This window comes from Lampetra fluviatilis, chromosome 41, assembly GCF_964198595.1.
Source record: "Lampetra fluviatilis chromosome 41, kcLamFluv1.1, whole genome shotgun sequence".
Taxonomy (NCBI): Eukaryota; Metazoa; Chordata; class Hyperoartia; order Petromyzontiformes; family Petromyzontidae; genus Lampetra; species Lampetra fluviatilis.
Window position 1 is genome coordinate 7,110,871 of NC_136315.1, and position 23,939 is coordinate 7,134,809.

General features: G+C 44.9%; 2 protein-coding genes across 3 annotated transcripts in view; one reads left to right on the forward strand and one right to left on the reverse strand.

Moving 5' to 3' along the window:
* Positions 1-13,851, reverse strand: part of NFKB1 (nuclear factor kappa B subunit 1) — a 56,762-nt gene extending 42,911 nt beyond the window's left edge. Inside the window, exon 1 of one of the 2 annotated variants that reach the window (XM_078875430.1) lies at positions 13,833-13,851. The gene's annotated coding sequence lies outside the window, so the exon portion shown is untranslated. Of the gene's footprint in view, positions 1-9,233; positions 9,456-13,832 lie in introns of those variants that run through there. The other variant, XM_078875428.1, reaches the window with a different exon arrangement.
* A 550-nt stretch (positions 13,852-14,401) lies between these two features.
* DNAJC9 (DnaJ heat shock protein family (Hsp40) member C9) lies at positions 14,402-23,713 on the forward strand. Its single transcript, XM_078875431.1, has 5 exons — positions 14,402-14,706; positions 16,847-16,987; positions 18,121-18,375; positions 19,926-20,012; positions 20,859-23,713. The coding sequence occupies exons 1-5, from the start codon at positions 14,539-14,541 to the stop codon at positions 20,976-20,978; spliced, it is 771 nt and encodes a 256-aa protein (XP_078731557.1). The 5' UTR covers positions 14,402-14,538; the 3' UTR covers positions 20,979-23,713.
* The last annotated feature ends 226 nt before the right edge of the window (positions 23,714-23,939 follow it).

The window sequence follows — 23,939 nt, forward strand, 5'->3', positions numbered from 1 at the left end:
GCATATGTACGTGATGGTGGTGGTGATGGTGATGATGCGGCCGTCTGGAACGCTCTTCCTTCCCATAAGGAAGCCACTGGATCGATGCGTTTTTAAATAATCTACATTGTAAACTCATTTCTTTAGAACTGCTTTCGTATTTAGTTCCTTGTCCTTCCCCCACACCTCCGATTGACACGATTGGGCTATGTACGGTGCGAAAGAAGTTCAACATACATAAGATACATGAACGCGGTGGTGGTTCTGAATGGAAATTAGAGGTTTCTACAACAACAACAAAACACGTCACTTACCACTCTTAAGAGGTGCAGTACTGATTTAACTGGGCTTAAAAAATAATAATAGAATATAGTATTGTCATCAGTATGACATACGTATACCAAGTTTGCAGTCGATACCACATTGGGAAAGTGGGTTAAAATTGAGTTACAAGATTTGAGGCTACAACAGACAGAGTGAGTTAAATAAAAGCGCGTAATAAAATTACATTGCGTTTAAATGGAACCTGGCTGCGTTAATAGCTCAAATAATGAGTGTGAATTATTGTATTTTGAAGATGGCATTCTTGCCAAGGGCTTCTAAACGAAAGTGCTGCCCTGCTTATTGCACCGGTTGGCGCGTGCAATGCCCGGCTCTGCCAGTCTGCTTAGTGTCAACATGTGTACTATGCTGGCATCTTAATATCTTTAAAATCTAAACTCTGTCTACTTACAATATTATGTTACGGACCGAACGTGAATTCTTTTGGGTAGTTCCCCTTAGTAGCAGCGCTCATCTTCGGAAAGTACCTTTCTTTAAAGTTGTTTACAGGTCCGTCAACTGAACAAAACAACTTTCAGATTTATGACGATAAGAGTTGGGCTTTTAAGGTTCTTGGAGAGGTGCCAACTTTGGTTTTACACGGAAGGTTAAGAGCTTACTTGATACTGCTACTTTATTATTGGGCACAAGACAATCTTGGGTTTACACAGTCACGTTTTTATAACTTTTATTTTCGTTTTTTTTAAAGAAATGCGGATGTAATCAAATAAGGTTCATGTAACTAAATCGTATATCTAATGCGTATATGCCTTGTTTGTCAATAATTGTATTGTACAGTTGTTTATCAACATTCACGGTTATTTTTATTAAATAGATTGAAGACTATTTTAAAAAGAATGTTGATTTAGCGGAACGTTGACCTTACCTCTATTTGGAAAATAGTTTAATTAGTTTATGTATACAATGCATATTAAATTTTCTTCTTGATCGTGCTAAAACTTGCCAATGCACACGTACAACCCACAAAATAGACAATAACCAAGCTTGCAATCTTTCACAATCACTCTTAAGCAAAGCAGCAGAGACTTAGTGCCGAGGATATGATGTGAAGCTGCAACGAAATTCAAATAAAGTTGACCACAAAGCTAAAACAACCAAAAAGCGAGAGCATTCACTTTAAAGGACCAACCCAAGATGGATGTGGAGTTATAAAACACATTCCTGCGGAGGGAGCTGGTAGTAACGTTGGGTTGCTCGGTCAATTCCGCAAATATGCCCGACTGTGAGGGCGGGCACAAGCCGGCGTGAGTAGGTTAAACGTTGAGTTTTATAAGGGCACCACGGGGTGACCAGCCCCTCCCCACCCAGCCCCTCCCCACCCAGCCCCTCCCCACCCAGCCCCTCCCCACCCAGCCCCTCCCCTCCCACCCCCCACCCAGCCCCACCCTCCCCACCCAGCCTCTCCCCTTCCTCCCCACCCAGCCCCTCCCTACACGACGGACGGATGGACACAATAATCCCCTGTGGGCTGGTGGAACCAGTTGGTTCCTACCAGTATGAAACACGTGTGGGAGTTTTGATTCCTTGCGGCTGTAACAGACTGCGTGCAATGTTAGCATACGATAATAGGCCTTCATCCAGTATATTTCTGTGGCTTTTCACTGCTGCTAATGATGATATATAGTAGTGTACGTGACTGGATTCAAGTTGTGTGTAAAAGTTTGTATAAGTCACCACGTATTCAACCGTCACGTGCCCTGACCACAGTGTTGTTGTAGTAGTACACCCCCACACACACACTCAGTTTCTAGAGACGTTCACATCAGATACGTGACGATGTTACTACTGGCTATTACTGCAGGACAACTTGTACAGTAACACAACGGGTTCACATTTTACGCAAGATTGGGTGTGGACCCCTTCTCAAATGGCATTTCTGCCTGTGCGTCACTCGGCAATGGTCGGGGAAGCACCTAAAGACGTAGTCGTGATGCGAATCGAGCGTGCGTTGCTACTCAAATAAAAACATTAAGAAATGCACCGTCGGAAACAAATATTAAACTTTTTTTTAATGCAGTACTTTCCCCTCCGGCTGATCTCACAGTTTCCAGCATTGAGATGACCTTTTGACATTAACGTGTTATGTTGATTGTCAACAACTGAAGAAACCCAGTGCCATGTTAAATATGACATTGCCACTTGAGATGGGGAATCGTATTGCGAGGGATATGGTTTGCCAAGTTTTTTTTTTGGGAGGCACAGAAAGAGAGGGGGGACACCAATTAAACCCTGTCCACTTTATTTTGTGTAGGTTTGGGGATGATTATGCTGGAGATATTTACCTTTAGGTTGACAAGAACATTATATTTATTTAAACACACGTAAAAACAGGACACTGTTTAACCGGTTTTACTATAAACTATATGGCTATTTTTCAGAAGCGACCTCACCACGAATGATAGCTCAACAAAGTGGATTCTGTAGAAATTGATAGCAACCAAATACTCTAAAACGCGTGTTGATTCTCAATGTGGACGGAAGATCTGGAGGCCCTGGAGAAAAATCCACGCCACCAAACTCCAAATAAACAGGCGATAGGGATCAAACCCACGACATCCTGTATACCAGGCAAAGTAGTTAACATCTTTCCGCCGTGGCGCCCTTACAAATATCAAACCTCGTGCTTTAAAACTCTTCCCAAGTGACCTTTAGAATGTGTCCCTGTGTTATATTACTCTAATGAAGTGTTGTATTCATTTTAGACTGAGGATTTACACTCTAAACTGTAAACGCCTTTCAGCGAGCCTCTTGAATAGCATGAAACTACCTGCGTTTGTGTTTAGAATATTACATAATTGACTTCGACTTACTGTGTGCATGGTGGTAAAGGAATGTTTGAAGAAGATTACGTAACGTACCTCGTACACAGGATAGGTGACAAGGTTGAACGACGACAAAACAGTCATTCAGTGTGTTTCGTGCTCACATCTCACCTATTCCTGTATCTCATGATAAAACAGAAAACTGGAGTAGCCAACGTTGAGCACCCGCGCATGCTACGTTACAAAAGGTCAAATCAATGTCAAGTGAAGGCGTGTTAACTAGTTCAAATATCTCATTGTTAAAACTTACTTAAACTCAAGTACTGTGCAAAGCATGTAGTGCACAGACACACATACACACACTGGACAATTTGTTTGTAAACTACGCTTTATTTGCAAAGGCTGTAGAAGAGGCCAAACATCGTGTTTGTACATTCGAATTGGAGTACGTGAGGATGCATTTGGAAAACGTCACTACCTCCATTTCCTGTGAGAGAAAAAAATCCCTCCTGCCTTCCTCATGGTCATCCCTTGCTGTTGCTACAGTACCACCACCTTTGGGTAGGATGGCAAACCCTTATAGCAGCATCAAATCTATAAATGGCAAGGTGTTAACTCCCTCGCCTGGTATGCAGGAGTTCGTGGGTTCGACCCTGACGCCTGCTGTATATTTGAACTTTGTGTGTCTATCTCTCTCCCCGTGGTCGAGTGGATTTTTCTCCGGGTCCTCCGATTTCTCCCTCCACATTTAGAATCATGCGTTTTAAGAATGTTTCGATGCTATACATTTCCACGTGATAAGCCACTCGTTGAGCTATTATGTGTGGCCAGGTCGCTTATGAAAAAGAACTGTTTAGCTCAGTGGTCATTACGTGGTAAAATAAAATTAGTTTAATAGTTTACATTTTCTTTGTGGGGTTCCTGTTGGTCTGAAGGGGGCCCCAGTGATGAATGACGAACATGGAAACTCAAATACTGTAATGTGCTGAGCAGTAATTTGTCAAAATGGTGTTGACCAACATAGTGAATTTCGCGCTCATCTCAAATTTCTTTCTCAAAACTGACCAAAGTGTTAACAAGATTATAATCATCCACACTCTTAAGTACTGTACTGTATTGCGGTGTGTCTCAAACATTTATACGACTGTCAATTATCCTTTATTTTTTATAATTATAGTAAATGCCATCACATCGAGGTCAGCTCCACTGTGTCTCAATACTTTTTTTATTCAGGTGGGCCCTGCATTTGGATTTTAAAAAAATAGCATGTCAGAGGAAACAAAGTAGCCCAAACAACCCCCATGAATACGAGGGCTCAATGCTAAAATGTGTGCACAGATGGAGGTCGCAAAATAATTTTCTGCACTGCCATCGGCATGCCACATTGCAGACGTTTTCTAGAAGTGACAGACCAGGATAACTCCAACTGTAGCCACTATTACCAATTTTGACCTTTAGTTTTGGACATGTTTTATTGGATTTATACACTTTACGTGTACTCTGTCATATTCCTCTGTACTCATTTTAAAAGTTGAAATACCGTCACATAACTCTCCGTCTGAAAGAGCAACATGAGGAATGCATTGATAGTCCACTACCTATTTTACTTCATACATACAGCCATCAAACATAGAACATAGCAGATGCCTAAACACTGCACACAATACTTATAACAGTAACATTATTTACTGTAATTACATAGACATGGGATGCAATTTAAAGCTATTTCCGTGGTTACAAATTTTAAAAATACAATGTAGGGTGTGCATATATTTATTCAAGCTTGACGTGTGTTCCTGCATTGCATTACACTACTGTACGTAGCTTTAGGCGAGCTCAGGAACAAGAGGGGATTTTTGGGGGTTCCCCTATTTCCTGATAACGCCTGCCATATACACAATGACACGGAACCAGCAGGGAGTTTATCGGCAAAGGTAGTTTTACTGGTAGGAACCACCTGGTTACACCAGCCCACAGGGGATTATTGTGTCCGTCCATCGTGCATCCAAAAATGGGAGGGGTCGGGCTGGGTGGAGAGGGGAGGGTGGAGAGGGGCTGGGTGGGGAGGGTGGGGAGGGGCTGGGAGGGGAGTGTTGGGAGGGGCTGGGTGGGGAGGGTGAGGAGGGGCTGGGTGGGGAGGGTGGGGCTGGGTGGGGGTGGGAAGGGTGGGGCTGGGTGGGGGGTGGGAGGGGTGGGGCTGGGTGGGGAGGGGCTGGTCACCCCGTGGTGCCCTTATAAAACTCAACGTTTAACCTACTCACGCCGGCTTGTGCTCGCCCTCACAGTCGGAATACACCACGCCGCCGTTGACCCTTGCCATTGACCGAGCAACCAAACGTTCCTACCAGCTCCCTCCGCAGGAATGTGCGCTAAAAGCATTCTAATCATCACGTCTTAACGGGGCAGAAACAATGAACCGTCTTGCAGGGTTAATTTCAATAACAGCTGCTATTAATGTCACACAAAAGTACATTTGGCATCTGAATCGTTTTTCACAATGCACATTTTGAATGATGGCCAAGCTTATTTGTATACATTCGATCTAAGGTTGCCCCAGGTACGCAGACTCGGTTCAACATACACACCTGCTTTTTGTCAATGTCTCGATGCTCAGAATATATAGTATATACTGTACACCTATCCGTTATTCGATACGCAAATCGCATGCATTCCGTATTGGTTCGCCATCTAAATCATCCAGCCCCAGCACCGCTCACTAAATAGGGGCCATCCATTTAGTACGCACGCATGGAGGGGAGTTAACCCAAATGCGTACGCTTGCGTTTGGGGGGGTTTATTGACAATGTACGAATAGGAAGGGGGGGTGAGGGTGAATCCTCGATAATAATGTGTCTACATTGGCCTTCAAATGAGCCACAGTTCGGTTACTTCAGCTGTAGACCAAGTACTACCGGGAGAAGTGGGACTGTGGGAGAGGTGTCACTTGTGTGCCACCGTGCCCCTGACTGCAGCTATCACACAAGCTCAGCAGTGAGTCTGACATCGTCTGACGGCCTGACCCACCATGGATGATGATCACACGTCCTTCAATCTGGCCTCACTGCAAGACTGCCACTGGCTCAAGGTTTTAGCTGCCGCGGTGCTCTGTTCGTGCTGCTGCCCGGTCGTCAGTACTAACACTCGTCTGTACATCGGACTACTGCTAGAGCAGATGTTCAGTCGACGCACTTAATATACAGACTAGTTCACCGAGATTTAATTGTGTTTTAAGATCATAATAGACGTGTTTTTGAATAACCAGTCAGCTTTGTACAAACAATTATACTTAACCGTGTTATCCATTCTGTGTGTAAAGCTAGGCCTGGCGTTTGAACCTAGGGGACACTTAGACAAACTTTTTAAAGGTACCGCAACTTAATTATTTAATGCAGCCGGCGGTGGACTATCTGTTTGCTTCAACACGTTCATATTATTAATTCTTGATCGTTTCTGCGTGGATTAAATATCGGCCGTTCTATAGGATTGGGTGGGGGGGTCAAGCGTACGTATGCTGGTGGGGGGGCTAGGGGTGTAAAAAGTCCACGTGCGTAAAGATGAAATGGGTGGAGGGGTCAAGTTTTGACATATTTTTTGCGTACCTACTAAATGAATGGGCCCATACCAGACAGATTTGCCGCACTATGATCAGACTTACTCTTAGTTTTTTCGGTAAAGTCACGTAGGTAAAAAATGAAATTAAAATTAAGAAAAATAAAATAAAAATCACGACGTTTCGGAGGCAACACAAGTCTCCGTCATCAGGTGGGACCGTCACAGCCAGATTTGCTGCATCAAGCTCACTTGATACAGCAATGTTTACTATTTGAATTTTATAAATTTTAATTCCATTTTTTACCTACGTGACTTTACCGAAAAAATTAAGAGTATGAATCCTTGCAGTCACGAAAGCTTCAAATCTAGAATGATCAGACTTGCCATAACCTCACCCCCTCCACAAGTATGATTTTAACACGGTACAATAATCCAAATCTTCATGCCCCGTTCCAAAAATACACAATAGGGTAAACTCCAGAACATCTATGTGGTTGCATTTGAGAGCAAAAAAAGCGAGAGGTAAGCTCCACAAACACGCCTAGGGAGGGGGCTATCCTCGAAGCCAATGCTTTGTTCCTAGGCTAAGAGTGTAATAATGGTATGTACTGTATCCCATTGCTCAGGTTTGGCTCCGTGCACCACAGAAAGAGCACAGGGTATATATATTCCTGTCTGAATGTGTTTTTTTTATAAAGCAGGGCAGCACAAGCTAGCACCTCTGACTAGCACGGTTGGCTACGTATGGTGCGAAATAAGTTCTACATCTATGAGCTGGTGAAAACTTGACAAATATATCTCTTATGTCATCATCTCCCTTCCCTATTTATGTGGAATGCCTCTGTTCATTCGTTTATCATGACATGACGCTCTAATGATTGTGATGACTTTCACCACCCCCTCCCCTAATCTTCCGTCTCTACTTTTGTTTACAAAATGGGACCTTTTTTTGCCAGTATCAAAGTATTCCTTGCAAAAAGGTTTATATTTGGTGTTTGACCATCTGAACACCTCTTTTATTACCAGAAAGGGTAAAACCTATTTTTATTTTTTTCATACTTTTGTTTCATTATAGTTAATTAAAACTAAAATAGATAAACGTCTCAATTCAAGCCCTTACTATATAGCCTTAAGTTGCATTTTGTAGCCGCTGTTTATTGATAAACGCCCTGCGCTGTCAGAGACAGTCAGAGACAGTCGGACGTTTAGGGAATTTCCAGAAATGACCGAACGTCAGAGTTGAGCTTCACACAACTACTACTACTGTACTCATCTTAAAAACACTCTAACCCGTTGCAATGTTACATTGTAGTTTCATCCAAACATCGACTCAGCAACATTGCAATATACATTGTAATGCGGTCCTGTATAGACTTGCGTCGTACGTACTGGATATTTAAAAACAAGTTTGAGGAATTAGTCCTCCAAAGCAGAGCACTTCTGCAATTTCTGATACCCAGGTAAGGGTCTTCCCGCTTAAGTGCAGTATTGGATAACATTTAAGTATTCATCTTATTGTACAGTACTTTAATTAAAGTATTTTTTTTAGATGCCTGCTTTGAACATGCCACTGTGAGTCTATAGCTGTCACCCTGCAAGAGGTTTGACGTTTTAAAACAAATCAACTTAACAGATTCATAATACTGCGATTTTTTTTGGGGTTAGAACGCGTAAATATAAATGTGTCGTTAAACCCACCACCACCCGACACAGCCAATTAGTAAGGTTTGTCTCATAAACAAAACGTGTCAATTCGTTACTATTACAGCACACCGGTGTGTTGGAAGAGTAAATACACAACATTTACAAGCTGAGTACGACGTTTCGCCAGTAATTACAAACGGCATCATCAGGCGACAGCAGATTGATCCGAATTTAAAACACGCACACAAAGACCCCCTTGTATAGCCCGAACAGACTGTAGGGGCAAGTGCTGTTAGCGAGTAGCAACCTATGAAGGCCGGCACGGCACACGAGGGGGTGGGTGGCCAGTACCACTCCCGGCCGCCTTTGTCTCCCTAGTGGCGATGTTTACACACCGCAACCAGTTACTCATTTGAGGCTGAGTCCACCTTAGGGGGAGGTCCAGGACCGGTTCAGATAATCGTCATCGGTGTTGACGGCTTCACACACACACACCCCCAGCCCCGTAAATAGTGTGTACATGTCCATCTATTTACAAACCCCCCACTAAAACGTTTTGATCAAAATCACCGATTGAAATGTTTAAAAAAATATAAAACGCGCAACATTTCAGAGCGAACCACGTCTCGCGTTAACCAGACGCGTTAAATTATAAACTTGTTACGAAACATGTTGTCCTCCCTCTGCCAAAAGACACGGGCGGGGAGAGCCACCTTCAATGTTCACAATTCACTCAGGAATCAAGAATATACTCGGTGTAGTCAGCACTTTGCTTCGTTCATCATTTAGTTTTTTTATGCTTTATGTAAAATATTTCACAATAGATTTCACGCTCTGCTCTCCTTACCCCATTCCCCTCTCTCTCTACCCCCTCTATCCCTACTCCACGTCTCTGTTCCCCCACTTCTCTCGCCTACTCACGCATCAAATATCATCTCGGCACAGGTAACTCACGAGGTAGGTGTGGGGGAGGGTGGCGGTGGTGGTGGCAGCCTCCTCCTTTGCGTTCACGTTATTGTAGGGATGGTGGTGTTGGTAGTGGTGGTGACACAGTCTTCCGTGCAAAAACCTCGATTTACCCTCCCCAAACGGCGAGGAAGCTCTTTTAAGTAACAAATGCGTCGGTTATTGCTCCCGCCCACTGCCACACACCTCCTCCTCCCTCCGTGTGCGTGGCTGGCACAAAGTGACAGAAGGCGAGACGGAAATCCCCTTTCCTCGTGGCCAATGGCAGCGATGGGTGGAGCAAAGTGAACCCCGAAAAGCACGGGCGGGGGAGCTCCGATTCGGACGTGAAGCCGAGGAAACAACAACAATGAAGGGCAATAAAGGACCCCCCGAAACAGAATTGTTGGGGAGAAGGGGGGGGGTGGCAAGTTTGCCGTGAGCGAGGAGCCAAGCCTATGAAGGCCGGCACGAGGGTTGGTAGGTGGGTGGGCAGCACCACGCCCGGCCGTATTTGTCTCTCTCAGCAGCCACCAAGGTACTCGTTTTAGGCTGAGTCGACCTTAGGGGGGGGGAGAGGCCCGGGTTACCGGTTCAGATAAGGTCGGGTTCGTGGCGCGGCGCGCTGACCAACACTAACACTGCCGCCCGTCATTCATAAACAATACAAACATTGGCCATTGTTCTATTCTCTAATTCTTGCGTACGGCAGCAATATGTTCTCTTGATCCTCTGTTGAAGGATCCCCAGACTGCAGTGCTTCACGATATGGTCCACAGTTTGGGTTAGCGTGGTCACCCATCGCACGCCTGTGGGCTTTTTTCCCATAACGGGTCTCTATGGGTCTCTGAATCTCTACAGAATCGGTCTCTGTGAGTGTGTCTCTCTCTATGGGTTTAGTATATGGGGAGCGGTAGTGTAGTCCCTGCGCTACGAACCCGGTGACCCGAGTTCGATTCCCCCTCACGGCCAACACCAGTGACGAGTATCTGAACCGGTCATGGGCTTCCCCTAGGTTGACTCAGCCTCAAATTAGTATCTGGTGCGGTGTGGTACATGTGGCCACTGGGGAGACAAAGGCGGCCGGGCGTGGCGCTGGCCACCCCTGTGTGCCGTTCAGGCCTTCATAGGTGCTCGCTAACAGCACTTGCCCCAACAGTCTGTTAAGGCTACACGGGGGATCTTTGTCTTTGTTTTTATAATGGTCCACAGTTTTGGCTGCATGTCAGAATCGCCCTACTGTGGCTTGACTGTAATACATCTCGATGGGTCTCTATGTATCTCTACGGGTATCTATGGGTTTACGATCTTGATAGGTGACCCATCGTTTGGGTTGCATGGCCGCAATCACACTGCTGTGGTTTTTGTTTTGGATTTTGCATTCATAAAAGATCTGGAAATATCTGATGGTACAATTGACACTCACAAGCGTGGTGAAGTATGATCAAGCAACTTCCAGACACGGCGTGGGGAGGCATTCATCCAGCAGTGGATTTGCAAAGGGCTACACTGTACATTAATTACGGTTGCAATTACACAACCCTGCTATGAATTTGTAAACATCGTATTAAATTATGTACCTGCGCCATCGGAATTATTATGGCACACTATAATGGAAAGTACCGTACGCTACTTATAAGACGCTCTCGAATGACCAACCCAACACGCGTGGCCCGTGCTTATAAACATATCACACATCAAGCAAAGATCCCCCCTCTAGATTGAACAGACTTTTGGGAAAAGTTGTGTGAGTGATCACCTATGAAGGCCGGCATCACGCCCGACCACCTTTGTCTCCCCAGTGGCGATGTTTACACACCGCACCGGGTACTCATTTGAGGCTGAGTCGACCTTGGGGAGGCCCAGGACCGGTTCAAGATAATCATTACCGGTGTTGGCCGTGAGCGGGTTCATAGTGCAATGCGCTAACCACTGCACTACAGCTCCAGACAATAATACGCAAACCCAACCATTGATTTTAAAATACAGGGGACACACAAAGTGCATCATTCAATCCGAAGAAAACGTTTGAACCAAAAGGGGTAGGTGGTTTCCCTATATTCCATGCATCACAAGCACACGGTACAATATATATTGCAGCAATACAGAATGCGCATGCAGTAAAAAAAATCCCCTTTCGTCTGTTTACCCTTGACACCTTTGGTGCATCCCCTGTCACTTGTTTTAGTCTGCATTAAACCATAAAACCAATGTTGTTTATTGTGAACTGAAATGGAGCTGAATTGGGGTTATTGTACATCAAGATAAACGAGAGTAATGATTAGTAGGGATCTTCTTTCTTCAATGAACATCATTCGCCACGTGTACAGGAGTAAAATGCATTACCATTGCTTGTTGCTTTATTTTTACGTAACATTTCAACGTCATGCACCTACAGAATGGTTGTAAAAAAAACTCACCCCCTAAACTCCCAATAAGTGATAGGACAGTTCAGTGAGTGAGTAGAATTTTCCAGAACTGGACAGTTCCAGTTTAGGAGCAGATGTACTGTATTACTCAGAATTAGTCTAGTGGCACTATATTTTCATTGCCTGTGTAACGCTGTGTGGAAGCTACCGAGTATGTCACTCCATTCGAAGCTCCAGGTCTTCTTGACCAGTTATGCCCTCCCTTCTCTCTGCTTGCAAACCCTGCACCCTTTGAAGGAATATCTCCACCGGTTTGAAACATTCAGGATGGCCTGCCTACATTCCGTCATGGGCTTAACCAGGCTGGCTTGTGTGCGGTCACATATCCTTGAAAGATCTTGGCACAGTCTCATCGGAGAGCTCCTTCGGCAGACAATGCTGCGTTTGGTGGGTCATGTAGCCCACAAGCACAACCCAACCATGCCAAAACAAATTATGTTTTGCCGGATAGAGGGGGCTAAACATGGGTGGCACGGGCAAGAGAAAAGATCAGCTGATGTGGTGCAGGAGGATGTGGAGCTGAGTGGAATTGCCGATGACTGGTACCAGCAATGTCAAGATCGGCCTCTATGGGAGAGGGCGAAGGGAACGATGCTGGCATCGAAATCCAAGTTGGCACACAGTCAACCGATGGCACCTGGATCTCCTGCCAGCGAGCCTTCGACACTTCACGTGACATTAAAGTGCACCTAGCCTGGCATAGGCGCTGTTGTGATGTCACCGCCACTTAGTGAATGTTGGCTGTGTTTGTGATAGTGTAGTGTGTCTGTGTGCGTGTCTGTGTGGGGAGCGGTGGCGCAGTGGTTAGCGCGCTGTTCTACGCACAATTATATCGGAACCGGTCCTGGGCCTCCCCTAGGTCGACTCAGCCTCAAATGAGTACCTGGTGCGGTGTGTAAACATCGCCACTGGGGAGACAAAGGCGGTCGGGCGTGGTGACCACCCACACCCCCTCGTGTGCCGTGCGGGCCTTAATAGGTGCTCGCTAACAGCACTTGCCCCAGTAGTCTGTTATATGCTATACGGGGGATCTTTGTCTTTCAGTATTTGTGAGTGCGCGGGTGTGGACGTGAATGATGTCGCACCTATGACTGCTCCGTATGCATGTTGAACTTCTTTTGCACCGTACGTAGCCAACCCTGCCATCCCACGGAGATGTGAACCCCACGTAAAACGATTGATTATAAGAACATCTGATGCTCGTAACATCCGTGGCACTACGGTATTCTAAGGGCCACATGGCATATACAGCCTCCTGTCAAACCTTGGTCCAAGCCATTTAAATAAATCCGTCAGCCTTTCGGTATTGGCGCCCCTGGTTGGTCTAATATACAGGGTGCTTCTAAACATGTTAACACTTGCATGGGACTATCGTTTTTAATGCAAAAAGAACGAATAATACACTGTAACATGATAACAAATGTATGTGAATAGCTTCAAAAACTCAAAGGGTCTCCACTTGTTCGACATCATTGTCAACACACGCCTGGAATCTTCTCAAGGTGGTCTCCAGAGCCCGGAGGCACCACATTTCTCGTGGCGTTGTTGCAAATTCTCAGAAGTGTGAACACTTTTTTAAGCACCCTATATTTACTCTGAATTACATCACGAACAATGTCAGTATTTTCCAGATGACGCACTTTTACAAAAAGGCTACGTTTTAAAACTCACACCACTGCCGGCGGAAGGGAGTTAGAGATAAGCCCTCTTAAGGGGGCATTTGGCCTACTCTTCCACGTTGACCGTACGTCGTGAAAGAAGTCGGGTGAGCCACAATTTAAGCCACATTTTAAGCCATCGGACACCAAAAAACATGAACAAGAAAATCCAGGAAAAAACAGCAAAGTCTTTCAGAAAAAAGCACCGTATATGAATTCTGTGTGCAAAAATCCCAGTGGGATGCAAGTAATCAATAACAACCACAAGACAATTTAGATTAAAGTTATCAGTCTAACTCTGTACTACAACAAACAAATATGGCTAAACCAAAACGTTTTCGAAATCACCAAAATTAAGCTAAAATCAATGTAGCGTAGCTGGGTGGACAGGGCGGATCGATGTATTTAACTTGCTAAAACAAATCAACTGCCGTATAGGAAGATTACAGACGGCAACATCTATACAAGTATCAATGATATGAATATTGCATTAAATTCACAACACAATAAACAATACTTACAGAGTATGAGTTCCTTATAGATTATTACATCAATTCCATTTAAAGAGTGACTCGAATCGATATCTGAATCGAAATAATATTTGATGCGCGTGGCGCACATACAATGTTTATACATTTGTGAGCTGTAAACTGCAATGTAACGATATATAAATGAAAACAAATCTAATCAGAATTTATTTTAAAACAAAATATCAGCTTATAGTATCTACGGTAATCGTTCTGTTCATAATCGAGGAATCGATGCACAGCCGATGGCCCTCAGAAGTGAAAGTACCCGGTACGTCACCACTGAGTCCGGAAGAAGAAGCAGAGTGGAGTGAACCAACTACGCAACACTTTTGTAATTTAACTTTAAATACCAAATTCGTAATTGTAGCAAATTAAATCAAATAAAAATTGGTGATTGAAGAGTGTATCTCTTGCTCGATATACAGCCGTGTGCCAATAAAAAAACTGTGCATCAGGAAATCTTTTAGTTTAAATGCAATTCTCATTAAAAGTTGCTTCAATAATCCCCCCCCCCCGTGTATTGGACTCGTCCGAGGGAGGAGGGGGAGGGGTCAGTCAGGGGTCAGGGGTCAGGCGAGTTGAACCACTTTCCCGCCAAATCTCACCCCGCCACCACCACAATCATCGCCTACCACCTCACCGATCAAACTCTCGTCGCACCACACGGCCCGCGTTCATTTGTCCAGCAGCAATCGCGATGGGGTTCCTGGAGGAGTGCGAGGCGGTGCTGGGAAGCCGCGACCTCTACGCGCTCCTCGGGGTGGCGCGCGGCGCCTCCGAGGGCGACGTGCGGCGCGGCTACCGCAGGAAGGCCCTCGACACCCACCCCGACCGCGCCGGGGCCGGGGCCACGCGCGCCTTCCAGGCAGGCCGCCGTCGTATTACACACACACACACACGTATTACACACACACCGTGTATACACACACACACACGTATTACACACACACCGTGTATACACACGTATTTACACACGTATTTACACACACGCGTATATACACACACACGTGTATATATATATACACACATGTAAATACACACACATACACAAACGTGTATACACACACACATATACACACACGTGTATACAACAACAACCGCCATTCGCCACTAAGTGGCGGTGACGTCACCACGACGCTTGTGCCAGGCCATGTGCACCTTGAGGCCACGTGAAGTGTCGAACGCCCGCTGGCAGGAGGTCACGGGGCAGACCCAGCAGGTGCCACGGGTCGACTGACCGAGATGACCGAGATGACTGGCTGATGCACCACCTGTGCCCCCTACTGTACCAACTTGCTGTGCTTTAGCCACCCGGAGCTCCGCTCGTTGTGGTGAGCGTCGCTCCTCCGCCCTCCGTTGTTGTTGGAGGGCGACTGCCTCCAACTGCCCAGTAGCGTCCTTCACGAGCCTCCTCCACTGAGGCCGATCTTGACACCGCTGGTACCAGTCATCGGCAAGTCCACTCAGCTCCACGTCCTCCTGTACCACATCACTCCATCTCTTCTCTAGCCCGTGCCGCGCCCGTTTAGCCCCCTCGATCCGGCCGAACAAAAGCTGTTTAGGCATGCGGTGGCTGGGCATGCGGGCTACATGACCCAGCCAACACGTATATACACACACATGAATGCACACACACATGTATATACACACATGTATATACACACAAATGTATATACACATGTATATACAGGTAGTCCCCGACTTACGATGGAGATGCGTTACGACGACCCCATCGTAAGTCGAAAATATCGTAAGTCGATAAAAACAGAGCAATTTATCGTGGTAACCTTAAAATTAAATCGCTAAAGCTACGTATCATACATGCATTGAACGTATCGTAACGTATCATATTGTACTGTACTCGCCAAGATTCTGTCCGTCGTCTGCACACTTAAACGATGTTAGGTTGTTGATGGCAAATTTTGTCGTGTCGCCATCGTAAGATCGAAATATCGTAAGTCGGACCATCGTAAGTCGGGGACTGCCTGTATACACACATGTGTAATAACCGTAATATTGTGGCGGTTGTCATGCTATATACAGGGAAAAACACGGCGAGCGAGAGATACTGGCACGGTTGTAATGTACTCTTTGATTTTTTCGGTAAAGTCACGTAGGTGAAAACTAAATAAAATTACTATTTTACTGGAGCAGTCACACCTGATGACGGATGCTTGTGTTGCTTCCGAATCGTCGTGATTTAATTTAGTTGTTTTTATTTTGTTTTCACCTACGTGATTTTACCGAAAAAACCAAAGAGTATGGATCTTTGCAGTCACGAAAACTTCAAATCTAGGGTTGTGATGATTGTTCAGAGACACTGCGCCCGAGATTTAGGGCTGCAAGCGCCTTCCAGGCACGTCCATAGTATCATAATAAGTAGTTGTAACGAGATGGAATAATATTATGACGATTATGATGCTATATGCATGGAAAACACGGGTGTTGGGGCCACACAGGCCGAAAATGTTGTAATCACAATTATAACGATGTTCCATACGGTTATAATGATATGTCAGTCAAATGTAATATGATACAGATAACGAAACGGTTAGAATGACACCCAGAATTATCACCTGGGTTGGGACCACACGAGCTTTCCAAATTAATACTATGCTATGATAGATTTATAATTCCATTTACTATCAGAACATATGACACTCGTAACATCTCTGGTACTATTACAAGGACACAGGTCATACACAGCCTCCTGTCAAGCCCCCCTGCTCGATGAATGCCGTGTTGGTCATGTTTGACCATACTTCACCACACTGGTCAGTACGGATTGGTTAGGGTGGAGGTAGGGGTGAGTGTCCTGGATCAGTTCAAATAATCGCCACTGAAGTTAACCAGCGGCTGGGAACCCAACTCTTGGTAGCCGGGTTCATGGTGCGTTGCGCCAAACACTGCGCCACCACTCTATAGATATGGTTGCCAACATCCAGCCTCTAACATAATTCTTTGTTGTTGTTGTTGTGTTATTATTGTTGTGGTGGTGGTAACAGCTGCTGGGCAAGGCATACACACTGCTCAAGGACAAAGATACCCGCGCTGCATACGACGAGCATGGCACTGTGGACGAGGAGTCGGACGTGCTGAACCAGGACCGCGACTGGGAGCAGTACTTCCGCATGCTTTTCAAGAAGGTGACACGCCGCTTATCTGGTCATCCTCGCAGCAGCGGCTTTTGACTAGACATCAAACAAAGACAGTCACTGCGTCGCGCACTTTCAGATGCTCTTCTGCAGCCGTCTGGAACGCTCTTCTTTCTGATATTGGGAAGCCACTGGAGCTATGCACTTTTAAATCCGGATTGAAAACTCATTTCTTTAGAACTGCTTTTTGTGTTTCGTTTGATGTCCTGCCTGCCCCTGCACCTCCAATTAGCATGGTGGGCTACGTATGGTGCGAAATAAGTTCAACATACATATACACACAGGTGTTATTGGAAACATGTCTCATCCTCCCAAGACGCACAGGGACGCAGACAGCTAGCAACCGCACCTGGGAATCAGCTTGGCAGAAACCTGTGAATCAACATACATATTTGCCAACAGAAAAAGGCCGAGGATCAGTTTCTTAGCTCAAGTTTTTTCTTTCCTATCCAGTCTTGCGCCTCCCTTTTCATTTAGCTCTCCATTCTTCAAGTTCTCAAGCAGTTTTCCTTTCTACATCTTTGGCTTAATTTTCTTAACATAGCCCTTTTCGATAGAGCTTTCTCCAGAAAGCCTTCAACTTTGACAAATGCTCAATCCAGATCTTTTTTTTAAAGAGCCCTAGGTAAAGTGACTTCAGCATTCCTTAGCACTTTGGCCTCATCTTCCAAGTATATTCTGACACAGCAGTGCACTGCTAGTCGTGAGAATTATGAATGGAAATGTATTAATCTCATGACAACATCAATAGGACTATTGGTATGATCTTAGACTTTGGTCCTTCCCGTCCTGTTCAGCACATCTGGCAACACAGTTTTTCTGGTGTTCAGTCAGCTGAGCCACATCACCCAACGTTATTCCAATGACCTTTAAATCGCTGTCCATCATGCCTCTCCAATTCTTTTTTGGCCTTCCTATTTTCCATGCTCCTTTCTATATATTCCAGTTCACAGTCTGCCTTGCAATGTGGTCTCATCCATATGACACAGATGGTTTAACCATCTTAATCATCTCCAGGGAGTTCTCATGATGTCCTCCATCTCTGAAAATAAAAATAGAAATTCTGAAGAAAAAAAAACATTCAAAGAGACTATAATCTTGCAGTCCCGTCTGTTGCTTGGCAGATCACAGTGGAGGACGTGCGAAAGTTTGAGAAGACTTACAAGGAGTCGGAGGAGGAGCTGGCGGACCTGAAGCAGGCGTACGTGAGCTGCGAGGGCGACATGGACGGCATCCTGGAGATGGTGCTGTGCGCCGCCATCGAGGACGAGCCGCGCTTCCGTGCCACGCTGCAGGCGGCCGTTGACGCACAGGAGCTCCCCGACTTCCCCGCGTTCAGCCAGGAGAGCAAGCAGAAGCGGCAGAAGCGCCGACGCAAGGTGCACGCTTCCTCACATCGCCGCGGGTCGCAATGCCAAGTGCATGAGAGCCGACGTTGCCGAGAACAGGGGTCACACAACTTGTACATTTGGCTCACTGAAGTGGTAATTTTCACGCAACTTGTGGGTGTGTCTATATAATTGGGATGTAAAGATTAATAAAAATATGATTTTTTTTCGTAATTATTTTCCTTAAATTGTATCGCGATTGTGACATGAGTTGAAGAATCCATTCAGATCTCTCACTGAGCGGTGCAAACCTTCATGTCAGAATGAAAGAGGATAATGCAGAGCTACCTCTGAGATTCAGTCAAGTGACCTGATCCACACGGATGGGGCAGCACTTTCCCACCCATCCTCGTCATCGCGTGATTGTTAACTCAATATATTGTAATCTTATAGCTGAAATGTTGCCAGATTAAGTGCAGAACCAAATTTAATGTGTTTATATTTTGTACAGTCGTTGGTGACTGGAATGAAACCATCAAATCATGACACATGAGCACATTGTTTAATCACAGGGGGCTGCTCAGATTCAAACTCAGCATTTCAATAGTGCTAGCTCAGTGCTCTGATTTCTGATCCATCCACTAACCATGATTTTAAATGTTCTAATTATCATTTCATCATGCATGTAAGAAATATGTTTTTATCTAGTATGCTCACATGACATCTCCATATATATAAAAGGCAAGTTGTGAATATGTGTGTCTGTTCAAAATGTTTAGCGTACTTCCCGACATGCAACAAACTGCAAATTTGCCATGTGGGTACTTTCCAGTCTGTACACCATGTAAAAATGATAAAAATACACTTTTTTGGGGGTGGAGCTCAACAATGCAAATATTTATTGCATGGCAAGTGAGCTGTGACGTCAAATCTGACACGTGATCCGCGCATGTGGAAGCGTAACGCATTGTAGTGTAGCGGTTAGCGCGCTGCGCTACGAACCCGGCGACCCGAGTTCGATTCCCGCTCACGGCCACCACCGGTGACGATTATTTAAACTGGTCCTGGGCCTCCCCTAGGTCGACTCAGCCTCAAACGAATAACTGTTGTGGTGTGAACATCGCCACTGGGGAGACAAAGGCGGCCGGGTGTGGTGAATCCAAGTCCCGGGTGAAGCCGGGTAGTACAGCTAGTACATTGATATGTGTCACAAGGGCAAAAAAAAAAGCATTTCAGATCCTGAATGGTGACTGTTAATTCAATTGTGGGAGGGGTAAATTTGCACCTCAATGGCATGTGCCAACTTGCAAGCAATCCATGGCCATGTAAATACATGTAGTGCAGCTCACTGACCCAGTTCAATGTCATGCTTAAAAGAAACAGCTTTCAAAATGCGGAACATCAGCATTTCTTCACGGTGGCAGCTGACAAACAAAGTTGGCGAAAGTGCCATGCAGATACAAAGATCTTTTATTCTCTCATTGGGTTTTTCCATGATAGTGTTGCCTCATCATGATGTAGTAATCCTTATATTGTGCATAAAACGAACTCCTCAAAATAAAGTGTGACATACGATACTAAAAGTTGGCGTTTGTCTGCAGTACACAGCCGAAGCGAAGGAAGCGGAGGCTCACGCGAAGGAACTTGGGCTTGATGGATCCGATGACACTCTCCAAGCACTCATCCTGGTGAGGAGTAGAGCATTCTCTACACGAGCCTGTGGCCTGCAAACACACAAGGAGTTCTTGTCTAATAACACAAGATTAAATTCCTGAAGTGTTAATTGTATGAGCGCTCGTGTGACAGGTTGTTAAGTTATTTATGATGGTACTATAATACATGCAGAGCCCTGTGAAGGCCTCCCAATGTCATGCGGGCCGAGGGGATTAGTTTACTATCATTCACCATGCTGGTCAGTACGGGTTTGTGATTGCAGGGAGCATAGGTGTATCCAACGATAGGACTCTTATTTTAAAGACTCAATTGGCAAACAATAATTGCATTCCCATTTGGGTAGATCCATTAGGAGGGGTGTAACACTACACGAGCTTCACGGTTGTTCATTGGATTCCAATTTTGAATGTATTTTACTGGTAGGAACCTACTGGTAGGAACCTACTGGTTACACCAGCCCACGGAATTATTGCGTCCGTCGTGCAGGGAGGGGCTGGGTGGGGAGGGGCTGGGTGGGGAGGGGCTGGTCACCCCGTGGTGCCCTTATAAAACTCAACGTTTAACCTACTCACGCCGGCTTGTGCCCGCCCTCACAGTCGGGCATATTTGCGGAATACACCACGCCGCCGTTAACCCTGGCCATTGACCGAGCAACCCAACGTTCCTACCAGCTCCCTCCGCAGGAATGTGTTAAGTCACATTAATTTCACGTTGTCCCCTATTTACCACACTGTCTATATTTGAATAATTGTAGCTGTTTGCGAAAGTCCGTTCTCTCGCAACTGCCATAAACAGAATTACATTACTGAAATTAAATTTGAAGATTGTCGGCGTTGATATACGCGCATGTGTTTTAACAGAAACGTCAAGAAAACAATAAGAATCAGATGGACTCGTTTCTGGCTGATCTGGAATCTAAATACTGCAAGAAAGGGAAGAATGCAGGGCCTGCGACGAAGAAAGGCAAAGGGAAGAAGTGAATCTGCATGATTTCACAAATTCGGCATCGACACAGCTGACATTACGTTCGCAGCACCAAGCAAGACGTCAGTGTTACGATGAGTTGCTGCAGCTGAGCAAGTAGGCAAACTCGTGGCTGGGGTGAAGCCAGTGGTTTTGAAATGTGGGGACAGTAGAGTTTGAAATTCTATCGCCATGTGGTTAAATAATTTAAATACACAATGTGCAGGTTTGCACGAGTGCTTATTGTTTTGGTGTATATGAATACATACTCTGTTACGCGTGTATTTAGATGCTATTGAGAGGGGAAAAAATGGATGTGTAAAATAAATGTGATTAAATGATACTGAAAATGTGCTCCCAAGGCACTTACAACGATACATGGATTTGTCCCTTGTGATGTCATTGTGAACTCGATGTAGCAGCAGCTCTGCAAGCAGTTTCGTTTCAGTGCAGCACGTGAGGAGGTTAGAGCGATTACAGATACAGCGTGACTTTCTAAAGTGAAGGGGTTTTTCATTTTAGTTTATCACATGTAAAAATGTAATTGAATACACTTGTGCAAAACTATTGCGTCAATTCATTGATGATAACTTTTCACATACAGCTATGAACATGATGTAGCTATAGACATGCTCTATCTTGTATACTATAAAGCACTCCTTGCGGGCATCTGCACAGCACTATTAATCTCAGAACGTTGCATCCTGCAACTCAAAAATCTGTTAAATTACTAAGCCAAGCACCCAAACGTGACTTGAAAAACAATGCTCATGCCCTAAAGCAAAGCACACCTAACCAGTATCCACTGAGAATAAACGGCAAATTGGAGCCAACTTTCAAGAGGGACTGAAGCCCCATCATTGCTAAATTCACTCCATAATCACTGTATATTTTTGACACCTACATAAAAAATGTTGTTAGATGTAAATGTATTTGTTGCCCTTCCCCCGCACCTCTGAAGATAAGCACCATTGGCTACGTACGGTTTGAAATAAGTTCTACATACATACCCTAACAAATTCATGTTCCTGAATCTATTCGTATTAATCTATGTCCAATCAATGACCTCAGGAGGGTGTTTGACTTGTTGTTTTTGGTAATTGGCAGGGATATGTATGCCAGAGACATGTAAGATTTGGCCAAGTTTCACGGACCGAGGCAGAAAAGGTTTAATATGAAGTCACAAAATATTTTACATGAAATGGCTTCCGGATGACACCAATGACATAAGGGTGCCAATAACTTAAAAATGTGTAAAGCTATGGCAAAATGTACACTTCTGCTGGAAAGATGTTCGTGCTCTACGTATCTGGGACTTTCCCTATATTTGCAGAACACATGAGCACAATACATAGTATTGATTTTGTAAGATTCCGGTAGTGCATTGAAATGGTATTTCTTTGTAACATTTTCACCAATAACAAGCACTTCAGGCAAATTAAGAAAATCCATATTCCTGAAAATTGTCATTTCAAACATCAGCATATCACAAAAATGTTACACACCATTTACAGTTAACTTGAATGTTTTAATGTGTGTAGTGGTTAGTGTGCTTTGCTACAAACCCAGTGACCCGAGTTCGATTCCCGCTCATGGCCAACACCAGTGATGATGATCTGAACCGGTCTTGGGCCTCCCCTAGGTCGACTCGGCCTCAATTGAGTACCTAGTACGATGAGAAAACGTTGCCACGAGGGAGAAAAAGGCGGCCGGGCGTGGTGCTAGCCACCTACCCCCTCGTGTGCCATTCTGGCTATCATAGGTGCTTGCTCGCAGCACTTGCCCCAACAGTTTCTTAAGGCTATACCAATTCCAGACTACATTGGAAGACCCCTGCCAGCATATACAGGAAATGCGTATTATTGTATGCAACTCCTCCCTACATTTTTGGAGCAGGAAGTCTTGCCAGCAGCGTTGACCATCTTTCCAGAGAGAGGCTATTGATGCCTTCTCTGGTCTTGCTCTTGGTGGCCAGATGTAGAATTGGGAGTTGGAAATTGCAGCTGGCGTCACTCGGGGCAGAGGTCTCACACAGCAGAGCCCAACAATCCCACCTTCAATTTGTTGCAACTAATACCATTGTTCAGGTGATGCAAGTCTAGCTTGAACTGTCACCACAAGAAACTGTCGGGAAGTCCCCTGACTTATGAGAATCTGGAACTTTTGGGAAAGTCCCTATACACAAACGTTACCCATGCAGGTTACACTCGATGCAGGATGCGGGACACTTGTTCATGCAAAACATCGTGCTTGAGCATCGCTCCATTTTAAGTCGCGTGCTGCAGTGAAAATCCCCACGTGCCCTTTGTAAAAAAAAATATTTTGAAATGTATTTGGTCAGAATCAACACAATGTGTGTGTTCACATTGTTTTCTAACAAATTGGACATCCTGTGAAAGAACGTATGCAAAAAACACTGCCTGAAGGACCTAACTAAAGTGAAACGGTAGCAGCACAAACATTCTCTGGACAATGAAACTCTGATATCAAACAGATTCCTGGGTGATTACATGCGATTGGAGGCCACTGTATTGTGCTGATGACCTTGGAGAGCAGAAGCTTCCGTGTTTATGTTTTCAAGTGTGCTGGTGGAGTTAAGAAGTGATTCTGTATTTGCTGGAGCGTGTTGATGGCTGATAAGTAAAAAACTGGCATTTGTTGAGTACACATTTTTTGATAAACGGATCCACTAAACTTGTTCGTCTGGCACCATTCACATTGCTCATTTAAATGTGGGCATATATAGCCCTGTGTTCCCTTGTGGCTTTTCATTCATTAGGTACAATAACAAGATCATAATGCTGACATTCAGCTTATAAACCAAGCTTGTCTTTCAACGAGTTTTATTGAATCACTGAATACTAAGCAAGGTTTTAGTGCCTAAGCTGTTTGGTTTTCTGAGCCAGCCAATGATACATTCCCTGACTAGAACTATTTTCAATGTTTGCCCTGACGTCAATTTGTAAACGGAGACTGCT

Excerpts from the sequence above, each read along its gene's own strand:
- DNAJC9 (XM_078875431.1), top strand. The coding sequence starts at position 14,539 with ATGGGGTTCCTGGAGGAGTGCGAGGCGGTGCTGGGAAGCCGCGACCTC. Across the intron at positions 14,707-16,846 it reads GGGCCACGCGCGCCTTCCAG|CTGCTGGGCAAGGCATACAC; the intron begins GCAGGCCGCCGT and ends TGGTGGTAACAG. Across the intron at positions 16,988-18,120 it reads TCCGCATGCTTTTCAAGAAG|ATCACAGTGGAGGACGTGCG; the intron begins GTGACACGCCGC and ends GTTGCTTGGCAG.